The sequence below is a fragment of the Hippopotamus amphibius genome, chromosome X (genome assembly GCF_030028045.1).
Source record: "Hippopotamus amphibius kiboko isolate mHipAmp2 chromosome X, mHipAmp2.hap2, whole genome shotgun sequence".
NCBI classification, from domain to species: Eukaryota; Metazoa; Chordata; class Mammalia; order Artiodactyla; family Hippopotamidae; genus Hippopotamus; species Hippopotamus amphibius.
The window spans coordinates 118,291,586-118,315,102 of NC_080203.1; the positions used below are offsets into that span (position 1 = coordinate 118,291,586).

General features: G+C 35.4%; 1 protein-coding gene across 4 annotated transcripts in view; it reads right to left on the bottom strand.

Moving 5' to 3' along the window:
- Positions 1-23,517, bottom strand: part of CNKSR2 (connector enhancer of kinase suppressor of Ras 2) — a 281,792-nt gene that overhangs the window by 19,014 nt on the left and 239,261 nt on the right. For all 4 annotated transcript variants that reach the window (XM_057719237.1, XM_057719236.1, XM_057719235.1 and 1 more), the window contains one exon: positions 22,394-22,940. In XM_057719237.1, coding sequence (XP_057575220.1) covers positions 22,394-22,940 — 547 coding nt within the window. The remainder of the gene's footprint in view (positions 1-22,393; positions 22,941-23,517) is intronic.

The following is a 23,517-nucleotide window of genomic DNA, read 5'->3' on the forward strand; positions in this document are numbered from 1 at the left end:
AGTGAAATAATAAATTCTCCTCAACAAGAGTACAACAACAGGTGTATGGGTGCATGTGTGTGGGTTGGGAGTAGAGTAATAAAAGGAGTCATTCTTGGGACCTCCCTGGTGGCTCAGTGGTTAAGAATCCACCTGCCAATGCAGGGGACACGGGTTCAAGCCCTGGTCCAGGAAGATTCCCACGTGCCACGGAGCAACTAAGCCCATGTGCCACAACTACTGAGCCTGCGCTCTAGAGCCCACGAGCCACAACTACTGAGCCCATGTGCCACAACTACTGAAGCCCACGTGCCTAGAGCCCGTGCTCGGCAACAAGAGAAGCCACCGCAATGAGAAGCCTGTGCACTGCAACAAAGAGTAGCCCCCGCTCACCTCAACTAGAGAAAGCCTGTACGCAGCAACAAAGACTCAACACAGCCAAATAAATAAATAAATAAATAAATAAATAAATAAATAAATTTTTTAAAAAAGGAGTGATTCTTATGCTAAAAATTTAAAGATATTACTTCCTCTCATACTATAACATTGTTTATGATTATAGAAGTTTGAAATGGAGTTCTGCTTACTTTTCCTGGCTGAACTTATAATATTACAAAAAATTGCAATATTGATTTTCCCCATTCAATAACTTCTAAATGTTAATGTCTTATTACTAACCTCCTTGGCATACCAGCCTGACATTTGGGATTATTTGCTCACTAATAACTCTGGCAAGAAGGAGCTACTTTGGGGGCTCTGACAACTGAATTTCTTAGCAATAAAGACAACCAAAAATACCTTCCCCAGCAAAGCAAGTGACAAGAAAGGTAAAAAGAAAATCCAAAAGACGTTTGTAATAATCTAAAGTTTTATCTCAACAGTTACTTATCAGAATTCATATGTTTCTCTACCTCAAATCTGTTATAAATCTAATCTCTCACCTTAATCAATACTATTTTCATATTCTCTTATTTTTCAACCTATAATAATTACATCAGAGACTATTCTCATTAGTCATCTGCATATCATGATATTTAAATTATTACATTTTTAGTTATTTAAAATGTATTGTGTACATGATAAGAAGAAAAAATTATTTTGGTAAAAACCACTATAAAATCATGTTTATTAGAAATACAGTATGGATGTAAACAAATTAGCACAAACACCCATCTTAGCAAAAAACTCAGAGATTAGAATAATGAATATTCATACTCAGTCTTAGTTGTCTTGAAACTGTTGGTTATTACATTCTGGACCAACAAACTCATTGTACATTTGGGATGGAAAACTAATGGGATCTAAGAACATATTTTTTATAAAATACCCTATTATATATGTTTCATTTTTTCCACTCCTGACAAAATTGTATAGCATTGCCCTTTTAAAGAAAGAGTTAGATATATGCTGACTCTCAATATTCTTATGGAAAAATACAAATGACTTTATAGCAATTGCTAAAGGTTTCCAGCTATATCTGTGTTTAACATTTAGCATCACATGTTGAATTTCACACTCCCCAGTGTAATTACAGAAAACTAGAATCATACAGGGACTTCATTAGGGTGAGAGCTTGTTTTGCAGAATTCAAATGTTTGAAATGTCAGAAGGTTCTCCATATTGTACAACTTAATCTGTATTCAAATATAGCAATGAATTGCTAACTTTCCGCTAGTGAACAAAACAAAAAATCCCATTATATTAACAAATTTGTTTCCCATTTGTAAATTAATTAATTTACAGCAACTTTATGGTGCTAGCTTATTCATAATATCTTTTAATAATTAAGGACAATTCCATATTTAACTGAAGTCATGTTTTTTTGTAATTCCTATTTAGTGTATTTATATTAAACAAGGACAATGCTGTCTTCTTTAAGGTGAAAAAACACAACCATCAAACCGGATATGTGAATTTGTAAGGATGTGCAAATCAAGGGGTGAATTTGGAATTCTCAAGTTCCACTTAAGACTTCCTTACTATCTCTTTTGACTGGTGCCATTTGTGGGGGAGGTGAGGAAACAATGACGGCAGCTACGGTGTAATTAGTATCTCCTTAACAAATGTGATCATCAAAGAACTCTGTGGAACTTTGCCCCTTTTTGTGATATTAATTTATATATACAAAAGAATACATTATTACTATAATGAAATAAAATTACAAAAGAGAACACATTACAATAAGTTGTACTGGTGTATATGGTCTTTTATAGATAGTTGGTCTGCTCTATCTGGATGTACTATAACTGGATTTACAGTGATACACTACACCAGTTCTTTCTTGTTAAATCCATGTAGGGTTATGATCAAGGTCATACTGATTTTATTGTGAGCAAGTGCAGAACTAATCTAAAAGACACCGATACTGGATTTAGAAACAAAGTTAGACAATCCAAAACCAAAATTAAAAGCAGCATTTTAAGGCCATCATGAAGTGTACATTAAATATGTTTACTACTATTTAGGAAAACTGTCACATAATTTGAAAGGAAACATTACTCCATAGTAATTGACTAAGTGGAGTATACACCATAAATACACACAAAACCAGAACTTGACCAAGGAAAATGTCATGATGACATTTTCTTTCTCCTTATTGTAAATCTTCAGCACAGCACCAGAAAGCCTGTTTTCTCTTTGTAGAAAATCAATAAATACTTCAAAAGCAGAAGCAGGAACTCTTCTTTAAGAAAACAATACACTTTAATTATAGAAGGCCTTGGTTCCTAATGCCTTAGTTTTAGCCATACTAGGAATGGCTGCAGATCTTAGTTGTGTGGGCAGATCTGATCTCCATGGTGATGAAAAAGTCAGCCTGGGAAGTGGAAAGAACTGTGGTACATTGCTCCCCATAGAAACAAACAATCTGAAATCAAATGCAGCTTCTGTATTTAGCATCGACAAAGCCTGAAGCTCCAGAGAAATGGTACCTTACCTCAGGAGTTACCATGGCAATCTGCTAAGAAAGGCGGGTTACAGATACACACATCATTTACTACTAAAACATAAAATCAAAAGCCAGAACATATGGGTTAAAACTAGTTCTGAATTTGGTTTTCTTAAATAGGATTTAAGAGTTTAATAGTGGCATTGTTTTTATAAAATTCATATAATCGAATTAGTATTTTAAAAAACCCTAAGAAATAGCCCTGAACAACTTTTACTCTTCTTCAATTTAGTGTAAATATTTTGAAGGCAAATCAATTATGATACTAACATTTGTATTTTGCTTTCCACTTTATAAAGTGCTTTTATATGCAATATCTTGAAAGAAGATGTGGAAAATATGAGAATTTCACTAGAGTTCACTTTGGTAATGAATTTTCATTTCATACTACATATTGCATAGTACAAGTAAGAAATTAGAAGTTGGAAACAGATGAAAGTGTGAATGGTCGTTCTTTAATAATTCCTTTCAGGGCATATGAATCAACTTTTCAGATTTATAAGAGGTGATAGGAAGTAATGTTTTATCATGAGAGAAAACATAGTAATTCACAGTATATCAGATTTGGTGCCTGTGAGTAGGAACTGGAAAGATAAGTGGCATCTTCCAATTTTACTTCCAAATCTATTGCTTCTCTACCCCCTACTTCCACCAAAAGATTAAAAAAATTAATAAACTAAAAGATCCTTTAGCTGGTACAAAAAAAAAAAAGGCAGAAAGATTTGGACTGTTTCCAAGAAGATGGATAAAGTGGAACTTGGAAGAAAAAACCAAAACAACTTTGTCCACCACATGAAATACTTTTAAAATTGGTCTCCAGACTTAATTCTTTGGAATTAGTTCTTTTAAAAAACAAAAATCCCAATACTAACTTGACACAAATTAGCTATAAAAGGAACCATGTCCAAGTTTAAAATACTAAGAGTTTTGACTCAAGTGGTGGAATTGTTTCACTATTCATATATATCGAGGTACATGATTTTTGGATACTGATTAATTAAAATTGGCAAGTACACTAATTACAATTTTAGTAATAAAGGGTAAAGTGGTGTGCAGGGTTTTGATTTACTTGAAAGAACATATTAATGGTGATCTTGACTTGCTGTAATAAAACAAACATTTTAGTTTCTTTTATATATATATACAGAAAAAGGAAACATTTTGCTAAATTTTAGCCTGAATTAAAATGATAGATTTGAGGGGCAATATGTGGTTGAGAGAATTCCCTCTGCTGTTAGAATGTCTTAATCTCAGATCTGCTATTAACTACCAAGGAGTCCTGGATCATGTTATTTAAACTCAGTGTCCTCAACTAGAAGATGAGGGTAATAATAGTATTTACCTCTTAGTGTTGTTGTGAAGATTAAATGGGTTATATTATGCAAGGACCTTAAGAGTAGTGCCTAAGAATAGTTAGTACTCATTAAAAAATGTTACCTATTATTTGTGATAGATTGATGTGTTCAATAAACCTATAAGATTTAAACAAAATGCACCATATTATAGACATGTTGGCTTTACCTTAGGGAAGGCAACTCTATTATAGTATTTTTTTTCCATGTGGAAAAATATCTTTTCTCTCTACATGAGAAAAGAAAGAAAGATTCAGATTTATGGGCATTCCTAACTTTGCAGATTGCATTTCAGGTCCAGACTATGTAGCATACCTTTACAGAAAAGATAAATCACTGAAATGTCTTTCATTCAACAGACTGGTATAGTCCATAGGGAAGATGAAAAGGACAACAGTGAAAGTAAAAGGACACATACATATAATCCAATCATTCTGTACAGAATGTCCCTGATATCATATTTAAAATTATTTTATTATCAAAACTGGTCAGTTAATGATGTTGTAAACCTGACTAAAACGAATTGAGATTTACTTAGAATGGAGGTAGCAAGTTAAAATATCTTCAATTTTCACTTCCTTATAATTCAAGTTCTGTTTATTAAATATACTTCACTAAATAATTGAAATATATAATAAACCATATTAATACAAATGGGATTTATTTCCCATTTCAATGGGTGTTTCTCTCTTGCAATTAGACAGCTTACTTTACACACTTATGTGGCAAAGTGCTTGAAAAATTTTTTTTTTCTTCAAGATACAAACATAAAAGAAGGATACTGAAGAGTTATTTTGAAATAAGTACCCTCTGTGTTGGATTCTTACTGTCAAATCAAAAAACCAAATATTTCAGCATGTCATCATGGTGAACCACGTCACCTCTGAAGTATTACAGCTCTCCCTGATTACAGCTTCCTCTCCTTATATCTCTTCCAATGTGTCTAACCTTTGATCTAATTAAGAACACAGCCCCCCTCCTGCATTCACTTTCTTATCCAACCTGAACCACTCTGACTAGAACCCTCAATCTCCTCACCATCTTGGACAGGTACTACCCATTACACTTTCCAGTATTCAACTCCTGCTTTTGTACTCCTACCTGCCCACTGAGCATTGCTAGAAAAAAATTGTATATCCGTATATCCATGCTGATTGGCACCATTCTAAATTTGGGTTTTCCGACTTTTGGTCATTCAGGACCACTTGGCAGACCTCTTATTAGTGCTTGGTTAGTTCAATTTCCAGCTCCCCACTGGGGTGTGCCAAGCTTCCATTAGATTCTTCAAGCTCTTCTCTCTACCTGTGGATCTTCCTTTGAACAGATAACTATTTGCCTCCATGTTTGTAGAGGGGATATAATAGCTCTCATCTGGACTGTTCAAACAGTTTTCTAACTGGTCTCCCCATCACTTGTATTCTCTTGCACCAATACATCTTCTATACTTCCATGAGAGTGAACTTTCTGAAACTTATGTCTGATTATAGCACTTTCCTACCGAGAGCTCCAAAGGCTCTCCATTATGTTTTTTTGGGATACAATCCAAACTTCTGGGCATGGAATACCAGGACTTTTATAATTTAGTTCTTGCATAATTTTTGTCTCATTGCTACTCATCTATACTATATGCTGTATTTCTCTAAATTGTTCTTTGTTTTTCTTCATTTCTGCCCTTGCTGATGCTATTTTTTTTACCATGTAGAATGTAACACTTTTCTCTTTTCCTTCTAGTGAAATCTCACTCATTAAGCTTAAAAGTCACATCCTCTGTGACGCCTTGTCTAATTTCACGAGGTAGAAATAATCAAGATCTCTTAATTGCTTTCATGGAACTTAACATGTTCCATCTTTTAAAACACTTAATATACTATACTGTTACATGTGGATGCTTTTCTCTCCCATTAGATGGCAAACTTACTGATTCTTCTATTTTTCAAAATCTGTGTTTTTCCCACACTTAGCAGAGTGTGTTCTCAGGACATTGTGGTTATTCCATAAATATTATTTAAATTGAATTATGTCACTAAAATAATTTTAATTTAATGTCTAAGTATATGAGGTGCAAGCTGAATAAAGAATGCTATTAAATGGCTGGATAAAATGCTTTACCTCACTAGATCTTCCATTTTAGTAAGAAGATCTACTCAAGTCTTTGATGTGAACTGTGGCAGAGGGGAAACCTTAGGAAGTTAGGTCACCAAGGTCAAAGAATGCTATTTATGGCACTGTATGTCAAAGAAGAATGATCTAGTCCTTACATGAAGTGATAGTCTAACCACTGCTAAAGGGTGTTTTCTTTGAATGACCTAGATTGTCAAGTTATCCATGTCATTCATATTCGGAGTAGATGAGGTGAGTCAAAATTTTACTAAGATTCAGGATGACCTTTCAATTATAAATATAGCCTATAACTACATTCTCGAAAGGTCCTCTGTTGACAGAGACTGATAAGGAGGAACTACTAAAAATCTTATCACCTCGCTAACTTGGAGAGATGTTGGAAGGCGTTGCAGCCAAATTACTTGGTATGGGTTTACTGCTATGTCCAAAATTCAGTCCTTTAAGAAGATTTTGAATGGCTAGGTTTGTATACCACATGGATCAGGCAAAATAGATACCATTATAACATAACCACTAGTTACTGTTTTAACAGTTAAAGATGCCATATTACATATCCATTCATCTCTGTATGAATGGATAAAGAGTAGCCAAAATTTACCCAAATACTTCAATGATTTGTTTATTCCTTTTTTTAAACTTTTAGAACATAACATGCTTCTATTTTAATAATCTTTTTGGAAAACCTAGTTGAGATTGCTTTAATCCATTTACAATTAAATTAATTCTAAATGAATAAAAAGCATTCTTCAATCACTGAAAATATTTGATTTATTATAGTATCACTAGATCAATTAAACAGCTTTTCTAAAGATTCAGTCCTCTCATTAGAGACAATGATAGGAATTAGTATTCTACCTTTCTGAACCTAATGGCTTATATCACTCATACTTTCATTTAATTGGGCAATAACCACCTGAATTATGAGCTATTGGGGAGAATATACAAGCATGTCAGATATCTGAAATCTAAGAAAAGCTCTGATTTTAGAGATCAAGCAATGAATAGAATAAAAGTTTGGTTAGGCAGACAAATTAATACATCATAAGTCTACTTAACTTGGAAACCAATGGAATAAGTCATGATAGAAAACTTGAGGGCAGCCTGTTCCTTTTCATATCAGGAAAGGATTCCAGATTGCTCCTATACTTTAGCCATAAGAATTATAACTTCATGGGCACAATTCTCATCATTTAAACTCCAATAAACTCAATTGCAGATACAATAAAATGTTGAGTTTTCAGTCATCAGTCAGAAATATGACCTGTTAAAAACATCCAGTTTATGACTGCTTTTATGATTTACCTTTGGGATGATAACCAAGCCCTGAATAACAGGCTTTTGATGATTGTCAAGTAAAACCAACTGCATTATGTCCCTTTTCCTTCTTTTTCTTTTTTAAACTTAAGATACAGTGTGAGACAGAATAGCTCTGCATTTTGTGAAAATAGTTTAACAGGCTGAAGGCCCCTAGTTTGATGTCAATCATCTCAATATACTAAAACGATAGTTCAGAATGTCAGTAATGCATAGGACTTCTCTGTATAGTTCAGAAACTGAAGACTGATCTGAAGTCACCAGTGGAAATAATACTGATGCTTAAACAGTGAGTCATTCATATAGTTTGGCTGTCTCATTATTACTGTTGGGGTGTATTTATTAAACTCTAAAAGCCCGAAAGTCATTAACAAGCTCACTGCTCAAAGTAATAGGTGGAATTGCTAAATTTTATCTGGAATTATAGAATAGTTATTCCATTCTCTTTTTTATTCTTCGTATTATAATTAATCATAAACCAATTTTTGGATACCTGTGTCTCTTCTTCCAACAGAATGCAGTATTTTGTAAGCTATAAATCCTCCAAATAGTTTTATTTAGTATCCATATAGCCTTGGTTCTATGACAATGAAGTATATGCTGTAAACCTTGTTTAATACACATATGTTCAGTGAACTATTAGCAAAGGAATTTTTGAAGGGCTAAATCTAGTTTGTTTGATCATTTGTTTTTACCATCAGTTGTGTTAATTATTCAGATAAGAGAGATATATAACTGTCTATGTGTGAAATTATCAAGGAACATGGACAATGTAGCTCTACACTATTCTTCATACAAGAAATCTTATCATATATTCTCTAAAAGTCATAATAAAAGAGATCACCTTCAAGAAATATCCTTGCCTTTTATACACAGGCAGCACATATCTAGCAATGGATACATTATAGCAAGATAATCCAATAAACAGAGGTATTAAAGTGTCACCCCATAAACTGTTTAGAGCAGAAATTGGTAGTACAGTTTTTTACTACCAAGACATTATTATTTTATATAAAAGGGCTTAACATAAAAAGGTTTGAATGCGGCTTGTTTCTATAATTTGAAGCTACAGTTGAGAGAAGATGTGTTAGAAATGCTGATTCTCAGGAATCACTGAATGCAGCTGACCAAGGAATATGGCTGATCAGGGATAAGACTCTGGGTTAATTTGGGAGGGGGTGGGGGGTGAAGGGGAAGCTGAGACGAAGCGAGAGAGTAGCACAGACATATATATACTACCAACTGTAAAATAGATAGTCAGTGGGAAGTTATTGTATAACAAAGGGAGTCCAACTCGAGGATGGAAGATGCCTTAGAGGACTGGGGCGGGGAGGGTTGGGGGGACTCGGGGGGGGGGAGTCAAGGGAGGGAGGGAATATGGGGATATGTGTATAAAAACAGATGATTGAACTTGGTGTACCCCCCCAAAAAATAATAAATTAAAAAAAAATAAGTTACTAGAAATCTCTGGTATTCTTATTTCCTTAGTCTTACTAGATTCTATAAATGGCCAAGGTCTGTGTGGTTCTAATACTCTATCCTGGCATATTCTGGTATTGATTGAGAGATGTAAGAGCAAAAGATTAAAAATCTTGAAAACTGTCCTAATGAAGTAATCTAATTTTTATAGTTCCAGTTTCCCAATTATTTGCAGAATAAAAAAAACTGGTGATCAGCTTCTATGAAAGCTTCTGAAGATGAAAAAATATGAAACAATATAACCTGAGCTCCAATATTTTTTGCTTGTCACTAATATACTAACTGTAGGATTTAATTCATTAAAAACGAGATGAATAGTTATAACTGCTGAGTGCATTTAAAGCTCTGGTAATTTCAGGTCTGAAAAATATAAAGAAATGAGTAAAATCTATTTAGAATCTAACACTGAACAACAGGGAAGAACTAAGTGGCATTATAGACATGAAGGGGACTGGAAGAAGCTTAACTGTTTTTTGTTTTTGTTTTTTTTTCTAGTGGTGAGGAGAGGAAACACAGTCGGATATGGACCCTAGATGATAAGAAGTATGATATTAAAACTTTAGACAGGCAGATATCAACTTTGAATGATCAGTAGTTTAAAAAAAATGAAACTCCAGTATTTCAAACATAAACTGTCCCAATGAGAGAAGGAAAGGAGATGCAGCTCCAGTCAGGACAGTTACAAGGAAATTCCTTAGAAAAAGCTTTAAGGAGGATTTCTATAAAAGATGGAAGAGCCTACTAGAAATGAACAAGTGGAAAATACTATCAATTGCTTGTAAGAAGAGTACTAGGAAGGCAAAAGTTCAGCTGAGGATTGTGAAAAAGCTGAAGACAAAGCTTAAAATTTTTTTTACAGAAAAAATAATGACAAAGGAAAGTGGAAGTATATGACTTCAATGATATTTTAGGTGCTTCCTGCAAGGAGAAAAGTCTTTACACTAAGAAATTTAAAAGACACGCTTCTTGAGATAAGGGACTATCTTATCAAAAGACGCATTTTGTGGTCTCTTTGAACTAGTAGAATAATCTTAGGAACTGGATGAACTTTTTGGAAATTACCTTAGGGCCACTGTCAGAATGCCTTGAGACTTACTGTTTAAAGAGAGAGTTCCCTTATCCAAACAAACAAAACCCTGCATTGGCTCTTCAGAGAACACAATGATAAGCCTGATGTAAGTACATGGCAAAGTTTTAGAATAGACTATGATTGGGAGGAGTTTCATTTTTTAATTTCAATTGAAGGACCAACATGGATTCAATAAAAATGAAGCATTTTAAACTGGCTTTTTGCCCTGGACAGTATCTCTAGCTTGGGAGACAAGCAGAAAGCCAAGGGCAGTGTGCCTTGCATATGATGAAATTTTGCATAATATCCTTATGAATAGAGTGCGGTAAAATGAGTGATATTACTATTAGCAGGATCCAGATAAGGATGTTGAATGACAATGAAAGTAACATATATAAAATTTCAGATTGACTGCTTCACAGCTCTGTCCTTGCTCCTTCTTTAAAATGTTTTGTTACAAATGTTCTTTCCTTATTCAGTGAAGCAGTTAAAAATATAGAAAGTATATTTAGAACTTTGGAGGGTTATTCAACGACAGGAGGAATGATTAGTATCATAGATAATAAAACTGAGAGTCCAAACTGTCTTAACAGGATTGAATATTGCTGGGTGAAAAGGTGAGAAGTTAAAACTTTATCAGAAAGAAATATAAATAGTTGCATTTAGGTTAAAAAAGAAATAAGTGTGGGATGCTAACTTAAGACTTGGTAACGTATAGGTAACAATAAAAGCATCATATGAATCAACAGTGAGTAGGTTAAAACTATGTAATCATATCCACAAAAATATTATGTCTAGATCACTGTAACAGTTCCAGTACACTTGGCCTGGAGACACTAAAAAGAAACAAGGCATACAGATGGGTAATCAGAATTGTGAGTTATCTAGAACTTATGTCACAGGTTATAAAGTTAAGGTGATTATATGCATTCAGCTCAGAGATGAAGCAACACAAATTATGTTTGATAACACAATTCCATTGTATAGTTTTGAACATGTACAATGTGCAGAGCACACAAAAGAGCAAAGGTGAGGCCATTGTGCTGAACCATAAAAACCTTAGAGTTAGAAGAAGCCATCATGTTCAACTGTCCTGCTGGCTCAGCAAGCCCTGATTGGTAGCTGGTTTTCAGCCCCTTCTTAAACACTGAGTAACGGGGAGCCCTCTAAACTGACAAAGACCAGTTATTCCAGTCATGGACAACTGCAATCATTGGAATGTTTTCCCTCATATCAATCTAAAATCAGCCTCCTTGTACCTATTACGTCCTCTGGAACTTCAAAGACTATCTCATCCCTTTCCACATGTCAGTCTTTCAAGTCCTTGCTCTGTATTTTTTGAATTTTCAATGTCAAGATTGACAACAAGTAGAAAATTTATAAGTCAGCTTTTATATCACTACAAGGAAGACCTTTTAAACTAGAGCTGTCCAACATGGAATGCCCTGTCTTTGGGGGCAGTAAGCTCCAAGTTCCTAAAACATTAAAGCAAAGTCTCAATAACAATTCTTCAAGTGAATAAAAGGTATTTCTGTATTGGGTGGGAGGACAGATATTTAAAACTAATTTCTATGGTGCAATAGCTAATTATTATGCATATTTATACATAGCATGGCACATGTTATGTGCCCATTTCAATAAAAAGCAATTTATCTATTATTGAATGAATTCTTTACCTTAATGTAAAGCATTTAAAATGGGTTCTATAGCATTTACCAGAGAGACACTACTCACAGTAACACAAACAAAAAAAGAGGTGTAATAAGTTTAAAGAAGATTTCAAGATTAAGGCTAACTTTTCACTTAATGATTCAGCAAAGATATTCAACATTTGTACAGAATTATTTTTAGAATGGTAAACATCTTTCCTACCTCCAGTGCTGAGGCACAATCTTTCTAATTAGGTTAATAAAAGATCATCATGAGTCTTAGAACCCAGGATGCTAAATCAAGAGATGGCTGCCCAGCAACCACATAGGATGTAAGACAATAGAATACAAAGTGAGGGGTGGGGCTTGCTGTCAGAGTTGGCAGTGGGTCATATTGAAGCCACACTGATTCCAAGCTGTCCCTCCTCCCTGTTCTTTTTAGAAAAGGCATGAAAACCCCTGTGTGTTGGCATTGTTAAAGAAAAGGGAGAAAACTGCAGAGATGCTAGAGAAAAAATGGTAAAGTTTAAGTTTAGTAGTACTGAAGTTCTGGGCTATTTTCTCTCACCAAGAATCCTAAGGTGAATGACTGCTTTAAAATACCTATTTCATAAGGTTACAGAATAGATTCAAAACTAGGGCAACAACAACAACAATTTAAGGAAAATATTAAGAGAAAGGAACCAATAAAGTCACAGATGAGAAAATTCAGAGGTCTTAAATGAGTAGATCTTAGGTATTAAGTCCATAAACTCTACAGATAATTTATCAAAAAAAATAGCACAATAAATATATCAGATTCAAAATCATGGAAGATATGGGATTATAAACGTGGAAGAAAGGGAAAAGCTCTGTTTAAAATGTTAAGGTTCACATTTCCCTAAAATAGACACCCAAAATACAGAATATTTTTCTGTATTTAGTACTCTGTTAATAATAGGTTTCTCCAATAATCAAATTCTACATTAGTTGTACTATAAAATTGGGAAGCATCTTCTCAATCATCAAAGAAATATTTATCTTGTGGTCAGTATAGTATTATGTCAGTATAATATCATGGCCTATATATAATATTATACTGATCATAGATTGATATTTCTTTGATGATTGAGAAAATACTTCCTAATTTTATAGAAATCAATGGGGACTTTTAGACATCTGATTTGAGTTATTCAGCATATCTGAGTAACCAGGATGTATTTTCCCCAACCATAATGTTTAAGGAATGAACCAAATGAGAAATAGCTCTAAAAGTGATCTCATCCAGTTCTAACCAGTTTTATAAACTTTGCATAAGTGATAAAATGAACACAGAATACCTTGTGTTATCTCTCAAAGAATCATTTTTATAATATTATCAATTTGTTATTAGGGGAAATTATTGGCACAATGTAACAAAGAGGCTGCAGACTTTGAATTATTTGCTCTGCTTCATGTTATCAGAAAGATTTTTCTTATTTTCCAAAGATAATTTACAAATTTTTGTCATAAGTAAACTTATGGAAGAGCTAGATATACTCTTAACATAGTACCTGGCATGTAGTAAATAAGCAGTAAATATCTGTTGAACGAATGAATAAATACATGCTTAGAACTAATTAGACTATATATTGATAACAGCAAACTAAAAGTACAAAATGGAGGTTTAGTTTACATTTTAGTAGGCTAAATTTAGATATTGAAATATTAAGGAATCCATGACTAACAATGTTAAAGAATTTATAGCTGTGAAATGAATCCATGAGTTTAATAACTGACACTCTTATTTTCAAATACTCTACAGTTTCTGTGAAACAGCCTAGAAAGTTGATTTTATTGGTATACTCCGTGTTTGTAACAGAAACAAATATATATGAAATTGTCCTATTACATACCTGAGACAAGAACCTTCTAGAAGTTCTTTAAATATTAAATAAGGTTTAAATATTAAAATATTTTTTAATGACCAGCTGTCACTTTTGCATTTAAAATACATAGTTATAGGTACTTTTTCCTTATTGGATGTTATATTAATGAGAATATTTTTGCATTAAAGGAAAAATTTCAGAGTGTAATAGATTGGGCTATTAAGATCAAATATTAGGGTTAAGGTGCCTATGGCTAAACATAAGAAAGTCTGGGAGGCCAGAAGAATGGAACTAGTGATAACACTGGAAAAAAGAAACAAGGGAGATGGTTTAGTAAAAGGTTTAAGGCCAAAGTCACATGTGAAAAAAACTCTGACCACCAGACACAGTGGTTCTGAAGCCCATCTCTGAGTTCTACATTCTGGCTTTTGAAGGCTAGACTTGCTGTTTTTTAGCTAGTTGGCTCTGGCTTAGCTATTTTCATCACAGAGCTTTGGGATAAGTTGACATTACTGGAAGACCCTCATAAAGAAGGGTGGGCAAAAGTCATAGAGCACTAAGGCATTAGGCAGGTGGGCAAGAAGCTTCTGACACATGACTATGAGTGTGTGTGTCCGGGGGGTGCAAGTGTGCATGTACAGCCATTGTCATTTCTTCCTTCTCACATTTCTCCTTCCATCATTTTTGAAATAATCAGCAGGTAACTGCTGCATTTTCTAGGGTGATATATGCTGGGACTGGGGCTGGGTTCTGAGGTGGTATGTAAGTAATTTCACAAGACTGCTGCTTATATTATAAACTAAGGTCACATCAAAAAAATTTCTGAGGAAATACCTTAACTTGAAACCAACTAAATCATACCTCATCTCCCAACTCACACTGAGTTACAGGAAAAAGATATATGAGAAAAATAAATTCATAAAAGAATTTTTAAAGTTTTAAAACTTTTAATAGAAGTTACCTCTGGAGAATAAGGAGAGAAGGTCGCTTTTTGCTTTCATCACTGTTTTTTAACTAATTAATTTTTTGTTTATTTAGCAACAAGCAAGTTACTACTTTTCAATTAAACAATAAAAGAAAAACATGTAGGGAAGTTTAAAAAGTTCCAAGGCATATTTTATGGTGCATTCCTATTATGTCTTAACCTACTATCTTCCAGTAGCTGGTAACCACAGGAGGTAGACTTCATATGTAGAGGAAAATAAGGGAGGCATTTGTGACCTTCAGCTTTCTCTGGCAAGGGCGACCAAGGTAAAAGGAGTCTAAACTTAGAACAGGTTCTCATAAAATGAGCTAGAACAAACTCTACTGAGAAACTGACTATATGCTACCACTGATCTGAAGAAAGTGGTTTGCCTTTTTGATGTGTGAAAATAGTCACAAGTAGCAGTGTGGCTGAATCTAATCATCTCTCTCGGTAAAACAAACTGTAAATCATAACTTATCTTACCTATATTGGTGAGGGGTTGTCATCCTTTCATGTGAACTTTAACTCTTATCTATTCACATCTTCTGATAGTATGACTGTAGTATCTAGAATTCATTCTTTTGCCAATTGAGTTTGGCTTCGTTACTTATTACAAAACTTCTGCGAATATTTTCTTGGCTGATGTGGGCTATTGGTTATTCACTAAAGTACATGTTGCAATTTCAACACGTTTTACAAATGAATCAGGATGAAGCTAGGTGATGGGTGACTTCTGAGTGAGCCGGCCTTCCTTCGAAGGCAGCAGATTTTGGTAGGAAAATCAACTGCCTAGGGGTGCTGGAAGATCTGGTTTCTAATGAACTGCTTATCTCACATGTCATATTCTTGCTGCCTTCATCTTTGAAAGGGGAGTAAAACAGGAAGAGAATGGTTTCGACATAGAGAAAGTGACTATAAATGAACTATAATATAAAGAACAGTAATTCTAGTTATTAGTATCCTAGCTTTGTGGTGCCCAGCATGAAGAGGGTATGCTGAACACATGCAGTCCCATCCCTCCCTTTACAAAATACCCAAAATAAAGAATTTTGCAATGTTTTGACTTTATGTCACAAGATGAATAAAAACTAACTTTAGCTTTAACTACTATAAAATAAAATGGAAAAGAATTAAGTGATAAAAGGGTTTAGCTATTATTCATTCACTCACTCACTCATTCATCCAATAGTGCCTGGTGTACTATGGGCCATATACTATTTTAGGCACTGGGTATATGAGACAGGAATAGAATCCCTGCTCTTAAGAAACTTATACTCTGGTGGATGGAGATAGAAAATAAATCAGCAAACAATATTTGATATTATACTCAAAGTGATAAAGCTGTGAAGAATACAAAACAGGGTAACATACCCAAGGATGAATGCTGGTGGGGGAGGTGGAGAGAAGGGGCATGTGGGTCAGACCGGGTTGTTAGGGTAGAACTTCAGAAGGGGAAAATATCTGAACCTGAATGGCAAGGTCTATAAACACATATTTCAGTAAATATATATATATGAGAAGGTTATTACTATTTGGCATACAAAGTTTCTTTTGAATTCCCAAATGTCCAAAGTCAAAAAGGAAAGGAACAGTGAGTGATAAGAATGTGAAATGATGGACATTTCTATTTTAGCTCCTAGAGCACAGCTACTATATTGTGTTGAAATACACAAAATAGCTGATATTTCATCATTCTGACCTACAAAAACAGCAATTCATATGGTTCAACTCAATAGCTGGAGCTGCACAAAGTAGTCAGGTAGTCATGTAGTCATGTAGTCAGGTAAATGCTATTTAGTGAGGTTTGCCAGGACTCATTCACTATTTAAGTACTGTAATTGCCCTCCTTGCTTAAATCCAAATCTGCATGAAATCTACATAAATTACATAATTATAAAACATTTATTGGATAGACTTGCAGTGTCTCAGAAATGGAAACTAAGTGCTTTCTGGCATTACCTCATTTGATCTTCATACAACCTCAAAAGGTAGGAACTGTTACCACAACATTTAACAATGAAGCCATTGAGGTCTAGAGGTGTTAAATAACTTGATCAGTCATACCACTTGGAAATGGTAGAGTATAGACAAGGCAAGGATGTGAACTGAGGAATGTTTCCAGAAACTGTATTTTAACCTCAGATCACTTAGTGTTTATAGGAAAACATGCTTATTCATTTCAAAGGTCAACAATAATTATGTCTAACTACTATATTTTCAGGGTTATATAATATATATACACTTTTTGATATCTAAGATTTCGTTAAGGCCAAGACTTTTCAATGATGTGATCTGTGGTGTGTGTTTGCATACATACATTGAAAGAGTAAAACACTACTGGAGCAAATACAATTGAGGATTTAACATACATAATAGTAGAGAGGCTCGTGTAGATAGTAATGATAGGCAGCTTGGTACACTCCTTTTCTTTATGATCTTAATAACAAATCAAGGTTAGTCTAAACTCATAATCATTCCATTTCCTTTGCTGTTTAGGCAGGGGCATGTGATGCAACCTTGGTCAATGAAATCTACAGCTAAGTCTGCTGGAAGGATCCAGGAAGTTTTGATTTTACAAAAAGAACTAAGAATGGGGCCTGGTCTTTGGCTCTTTGGATGCTATCTTATGAGAGGTGAGGTTCAGCGCTATTGGCATTACAGAAAAGTTAACTGAGTCCTGACACTGCAGAGCCATGCCATTTACTCCAGAATAACCCCACCTCTGAACTTTCAGTAAGTTAGCTTTTCCTCATTACTTAAGCCAAAAAACGAGGGAAGTATGATTAAAAATTCGACCTGTAGCCAATATTGAAATTATTGCTACATTCTACTTTATATCCAATCTTTAGTGCTTTATGTCTCCCTAACAATCTTTCTTCAGTATCAGACAATACAGTATTAAGAGAATATGTGTTTACTGCTTTCTAGATTTTTCCATGTTTTTCTTTTTAAAGATATGTTACATAACCAGCCAAGAATGGTGCCCTTAAACTTCACAAAAGAGACATTTAAAGTTCTCTACTGTTCTTTCTCTGACTTTTTGGTGTATGTCTTTTTATTCACATTTTGTGTATCTTTTCCATTCATTCTCTTTAGATCTGAACTATAATTTAAGATATTATTGATGATTATGCTCTTCCAAACTCTCAGTGCTTGAACATAATTTATCGTGACAATAAATAAAACAGTAAAAAGTGCTGCAACATTTTTATTTTCAACTTGCTCCTTTCTTTCCTTTAATACAATTTCACATTCTGGGAATATCTTCCCCATGCCCACATACTTCCTACCTGAATGTTCTTAAAAATAAAATTCATGGCTTTTAGAAATTCTTCAGGAAATTACTCTAGGACCCTTAAAATGACTGAAGAGGATTAATCTATCTTCTTCTGCACCATCTCGGTAGTCATTATCTAGCCTCTCTGCCTAGATAATTTAAGATATTAGGGCATTGAGCTGCACATTTTGTACAGCTCTTAAGTTACCAATGGTGTGCAATGGATGTTAGATTTTAAATTCTATTTTATTTTTATTTTATTTTTTTTGGCGCACGGGCTTAGTTGCTCCGTGGCATGTGGGATCTTCCTGGAGCAGGGATCGAACCCATGTCCTCTGCATTGGCAGGCGGATTCTCAACCACTGCACCACCTAGGAAGCCCTGGATGTTAGATTTTAAAAAATAACTTTAAAACACATTTCTTGGCAGATCTCATTTTGAAAGCATCAATAAATATCTTAGCCAGATAACCTGATATGTATTGTAGCTACTGGGTAACATTTTATCCATCCCTACCCTCACCCCCTTAAAAAAAAACCACCTAGGTTTTGCTTTAGATTTCTAAGACCAAGCTAATAAATGCGTAAATTATGTAAGAATGCTGATAGGTTATCCCTAAGGCAATGAAAAAGAGCACATTATAACTTCACTGAGTACATGGAGGCACCAAGAATGTATGGCTAGTAAAGAGTACTCTTTTAACTGCCAAGAGGGAAATCAGCAGGACTAAGGGATAAAGCTTTCAAAAACCTCATCTAAACTGCCTAGTATGGCAAAGGAAAAAGAACTATTAGAAGCTGACTTCAAGCTGCATTAACCAAAACTGTAGTTTGGAATTATGGCAGATGATTTCTGAATAAAGAATAAATATAAAATCTTTATATTTTGTCCCACACTTTTATGATTTATACTCCTTGAAAGTTGCATAGGCTGACATAATTTATAATTTAATTTCACTGAGGTATTATAAGGCCTATACCTCAGTAAGCTTCGAAACTGCTAATTGGGATAATAGGAAATTAGTTGTCTTCTCCCAAATGCCAGTGAAGTAGGTCAGGGTAATTAATATGTAAGCTGACTTTTCTGTCAAAGGAAAACAAGACAGGTCTCATCTGTGTACTTTTAGTTCCATTCATTTTAGACTAAAATGAGTTCAGCCTCAGAAAAATCACAGTATGACTCAGTTAAAGAATTGAATTTCAAAAATAAGACAAAAGGTAGTTCAACCATGAGAACATAGATTGAGGTATGCTCTAAAGAAAACTCAATTTACACCTCATAAGCAGGGCCAAATTCCACCTGTACAAAGAAAGTGAAAAAACATCTAGGTCACAGATTTAAGTACATCTTGCTTCTTAGATAGCTCTGTAAACTCATAAACACTATATAATACAGATCAGGAAAGGGGTTTGCTTGGTGACATAATTCTTCACCCTTAGAGCTAAAGATAGGCTATATTTTCATATTTTCTCCCATGGCTCTTTTTGCTCACTTGCCTGGTACTTCCTATTTCTAATTTCTTGACAAACATAAAAATGTTTGGAGCTAGAAACGTGAAACTTATTTCCTCTGCAGGTCTGTACTTGATTAGTGCAAATTCACTTTAGTAGGTCACAGCGCATGCACACCTTGAGCAGGACAATTAGTAACACACCGCTGCTGGACTTTGATTCTAACAAGCACGGTAGCCTGCTGACCCAAGCGGTAGCATAGTGAGAGCTCCGGGTGGAGGGCACGCTGTAAGTCTGATGGGATAGCCATAGATTCTTTCCAATGTATAATTTGGAATCTGTTGACATAACACCAAGCAGCTTGATTTGACTAAGCAGCCTGGAATACCTACTCCTAATGGCCAACGCAGGGCAGTCATGAACAAGACATTCCTTTACTAGACCTTGAGGATTCTTTTGAAAACACTGATTTTTAGAGCTGATGTTTCCCAAAGGAATTATTCATCAAATTGCACACCCCTAAATATTAGAAACACTAATGCAGAAAAACCATCATTGGGAAGGAGAACATGTACTCCACTAAGTTAAGAAGCATCTTCTAGGCAAGCATGAAATGTACTGCCTTGTTGAAAATGCTTTAAAGGATGCTGAGACTTTGAGTGGCAAGATTTATAGAAAAATATCCAGAAAGAAATGGGGCCCTGCGAGATAGTGCACAGCCATCTTTAGTGAAACAGATCTGACTGAAATAACGCGAACTGCCCCCAATATCAAACAGCAAAGACAAAATGTGCAATACGAAGTTTACCGACACACTTCCTAGGGTGATTCTGCCTTATCACAACCATTCCACAAAGAGAGAACCTGCTGAAAAAGATGAAAAGTATTGAATAACTGCCCACTTGACATATTTGGGAATCTGAAGGAAAAACCCAGTGACTTAGGAGTGCACCTGTATGGCTAATAATACATCCAATCAACAAAAGAGCAAAAAACAGACACTAGAAGAAAAAATAATCAAACGCCATTTAACTAGAGATGCTCTATGGGCTAGTGGAGCCTGAAGGAAGGGCGAGCCCAGAGCTACGTTTGCCTTTCAGGTCCTAGGACACATATTCTCCATTCTAGACCTCCCTACACAATGCCCAGGAGAAACTGCTAAGTATCTAGCCAATCGAAAAAGACAGCCTCAAAGACTTGTACCTGCAGCGTTGAGGGAATGTGCTCTGAACAGGATTCTCTATTTCAGAGGGCTGTGCCTAATTTCAACACAATTTATTTTAAACTGGCAGAGACGAAGTATTTTTCCCAATGTGTTTGTAGAATACTGAAGAAACGTCACATACTTAGTTGTAGCAGCTGTGTAGCACCTGTGCAACAGTTGAAATGAGGTTTCTAACTTATCTTTAGTTAAATTTTTAGAAAACAACTTACTAATCATCTTAATATTAAAAATGTATCATCGTGCTTGCCAGAACTCCTACAGAGGCCTAACGTGGTTCCTAGATCTTTCCTCCACAAGATTCTTCCATAATTTCTAATAGATGTGAATGTTATGAGGGCTTGGCAGGTAATCACCTTTCCTGAACCAACAGTGTACCTTTTATAATGCTCCTCATGGAGATTATGGCTAAAATATACTTTACATGGAAACTGCTTTAACATAAGAATTTTATTATAAGCAACCCATATTTTGACAGTAGAAAAGGTCCACTGTATTTTCTTGTCAGTTATCTCCAAAGTAACCTTCATTTTACATGAGCCAAGCTTGAAATTGACATAAGGCTTCTGACCTGCTGGTAATCTGTGAGCTTTGAGTTGTTTTTCCAGTTGAATAAAGAACTTACACTAACATATCCTGTAATCAAAGTCTCATATACTCTGTGAAATGGGCCGAAAGATACAGTCTGGTTGCATTCTTTATAAAGAGAAGTCTAATGCCCTGGTGGGACCAATCCAGTAACCATGGATTCAACACTGGCTTGGGTCATCTGCACTAACTGGCTCATACTTCATTTTGAATAAAGAGATTTCATACTATTTCTTCTATACTATTTTTTGGGGTATTTTATATTCAAGTCTTATAGCCAGACCTAGATTTTCTTTCTAAGTAAAATAACAGAGTTATAGCCTTTCTCTTAAACTAGCATGGATTTCTGGACTGGTGTATCACATTAGTTATAAACAGAAGCTTGGTATGGCATGTTGGATAAATAACTTGATAACTAGTAAACATATTCTTAATGCCAGTTGGACAGAGGGTTACGTAAATGACTTCCCTCTCTCATGAGTTGATTCACATAAATTGAGGTTTGCAATCAACGTACATACCAAGAAAGTAAATGGATGCTTTTGGCAAATTGGTTTATAGAAACAGATTCTGCTATTTGGAGTTGATAGAAATGCTATGTAAAATTTCTTCTTTGAAAAATTCTTTTGGATTTTTCCTTTCAATCTTCTAAAAGTGGAAAGGGAAGTTATATATGTATGGTGCGTGAGTGTGGGTGTGTGTGTTCACTTATTCATCCAACCAAGGTTCTGCTAACACCCTGCTTGAAGCATTTATAGTTTCTTAACCCAAACTCAGGGGGCAACGACTGTGGACCAAAGGGATGATGCATGCAAGTTAAAAGAAAGTGGATAAGAGGAGGAAGAAAAACAAATGAACGTCATCAACCTTAGAAGGCAAATGGGTAACTGGAGAAAAAAAAATTATTTGCTGTAGCTCTGGGTGTCCTGGGATATAGGCTTCATTAATCTTCTTTTCCCCCAAGTTACTCAAGTTCTGAAAGTAGGGCACCAAGGGATATCTAACTTCCTACGCAGCAAAACCATTATTTTAAGAAAAAAGGGAAACAAAATTCTATTTTCTTAAAATAAGAAGTTTGAAAAGGTTAGGAATCTGCGGATACAGGCTAAGAATCTCCATCAACATACTTACTTTTGTCTCCTATGTTTTCCCCTGCTGCCTCCCCTTCCTCCTCCTCCTCCTCCTCCTCTTCCTCCACCTCTGTGGGCTGCACGTCATCCTGCGGGTCACAGGCACTAACCGGCGCATTCAGACAGCAGTGGTTGAACCCGCTATCTCGAGGCAGAGTAAAACTTCGAGGCTTGCCCCCATTTCCATTTAACACTTGCATCCTCTCGCTCTCGGCTAAGGGGTACGGCCCATAGTGATCCTGTAGGTGGCACTTCTGAGTTGGAAGGGTGGACTGCCGCCTGTGCTCTGGGGAGATGGCCGCAGAGTCAGAGAAGACAGAATCCTCCAGGGGCAGAGTCTGAAGATAGTGTAATCCCGAGCTCGTCAGGGGCGTCTCGATTAAATCCTGCCAGGAGCGGCGCTGACTGGCCGTCTTGCGAATGGGGGACACCACACTGCTCCCAGTCAGTTCCTGGCGAAACTCCTCATGGGAGGACTGCGACTGAGAGGTCTCTGTCGAGGAGAGCCGGCTGTGTTTCGCTTCCACGTAAGGACTGGCACAACTCATCTGTGGAAAGGAGCCTCTGATCAGTCTCCACAGAAAGAACAGACGACACCTAGCACCAAGGAACACATTCGATTTCCACCAGGTAGTATTTACTTGTCCAGTGAATGACTAGTCACCTTTTCACACATCTCAAAGTTAGGCCTCAGCTGACATTTTAAGAGATTGAGACATAGATGTGTTGAACTACAGCTATGCTGGACTCTCGTGAAAAATGTGACATATTAGTGCAAACTTTTACAACAATCAAAGTATCAGGAAATGAGTGCCTATGTAAGAAATATTCAGCAACTAAAAAAAAAAAATCCAAAGTTTAAAAATCTCTATGCATTCAAAATCCTGAAGAATTGTTGCCAAATTCATATTTCCAGATTTTATGGAGTTTGGGGATGAGAGCAAGGAGCAAGGCTTTTGGGTGTGAAAACAAGGTGCCTCTAATCAGACACAACCCTTCATCTTCTTCATAGCTGAATGCCTGCTCCTATGGTGTCAAGGAAAAGCTTTCTTATGGTCTTGTCAGTCATGTGGCATTTTCTAGAGAGTTAAAAATGTAAGAAGGATGAGATTACATCCTGATGGG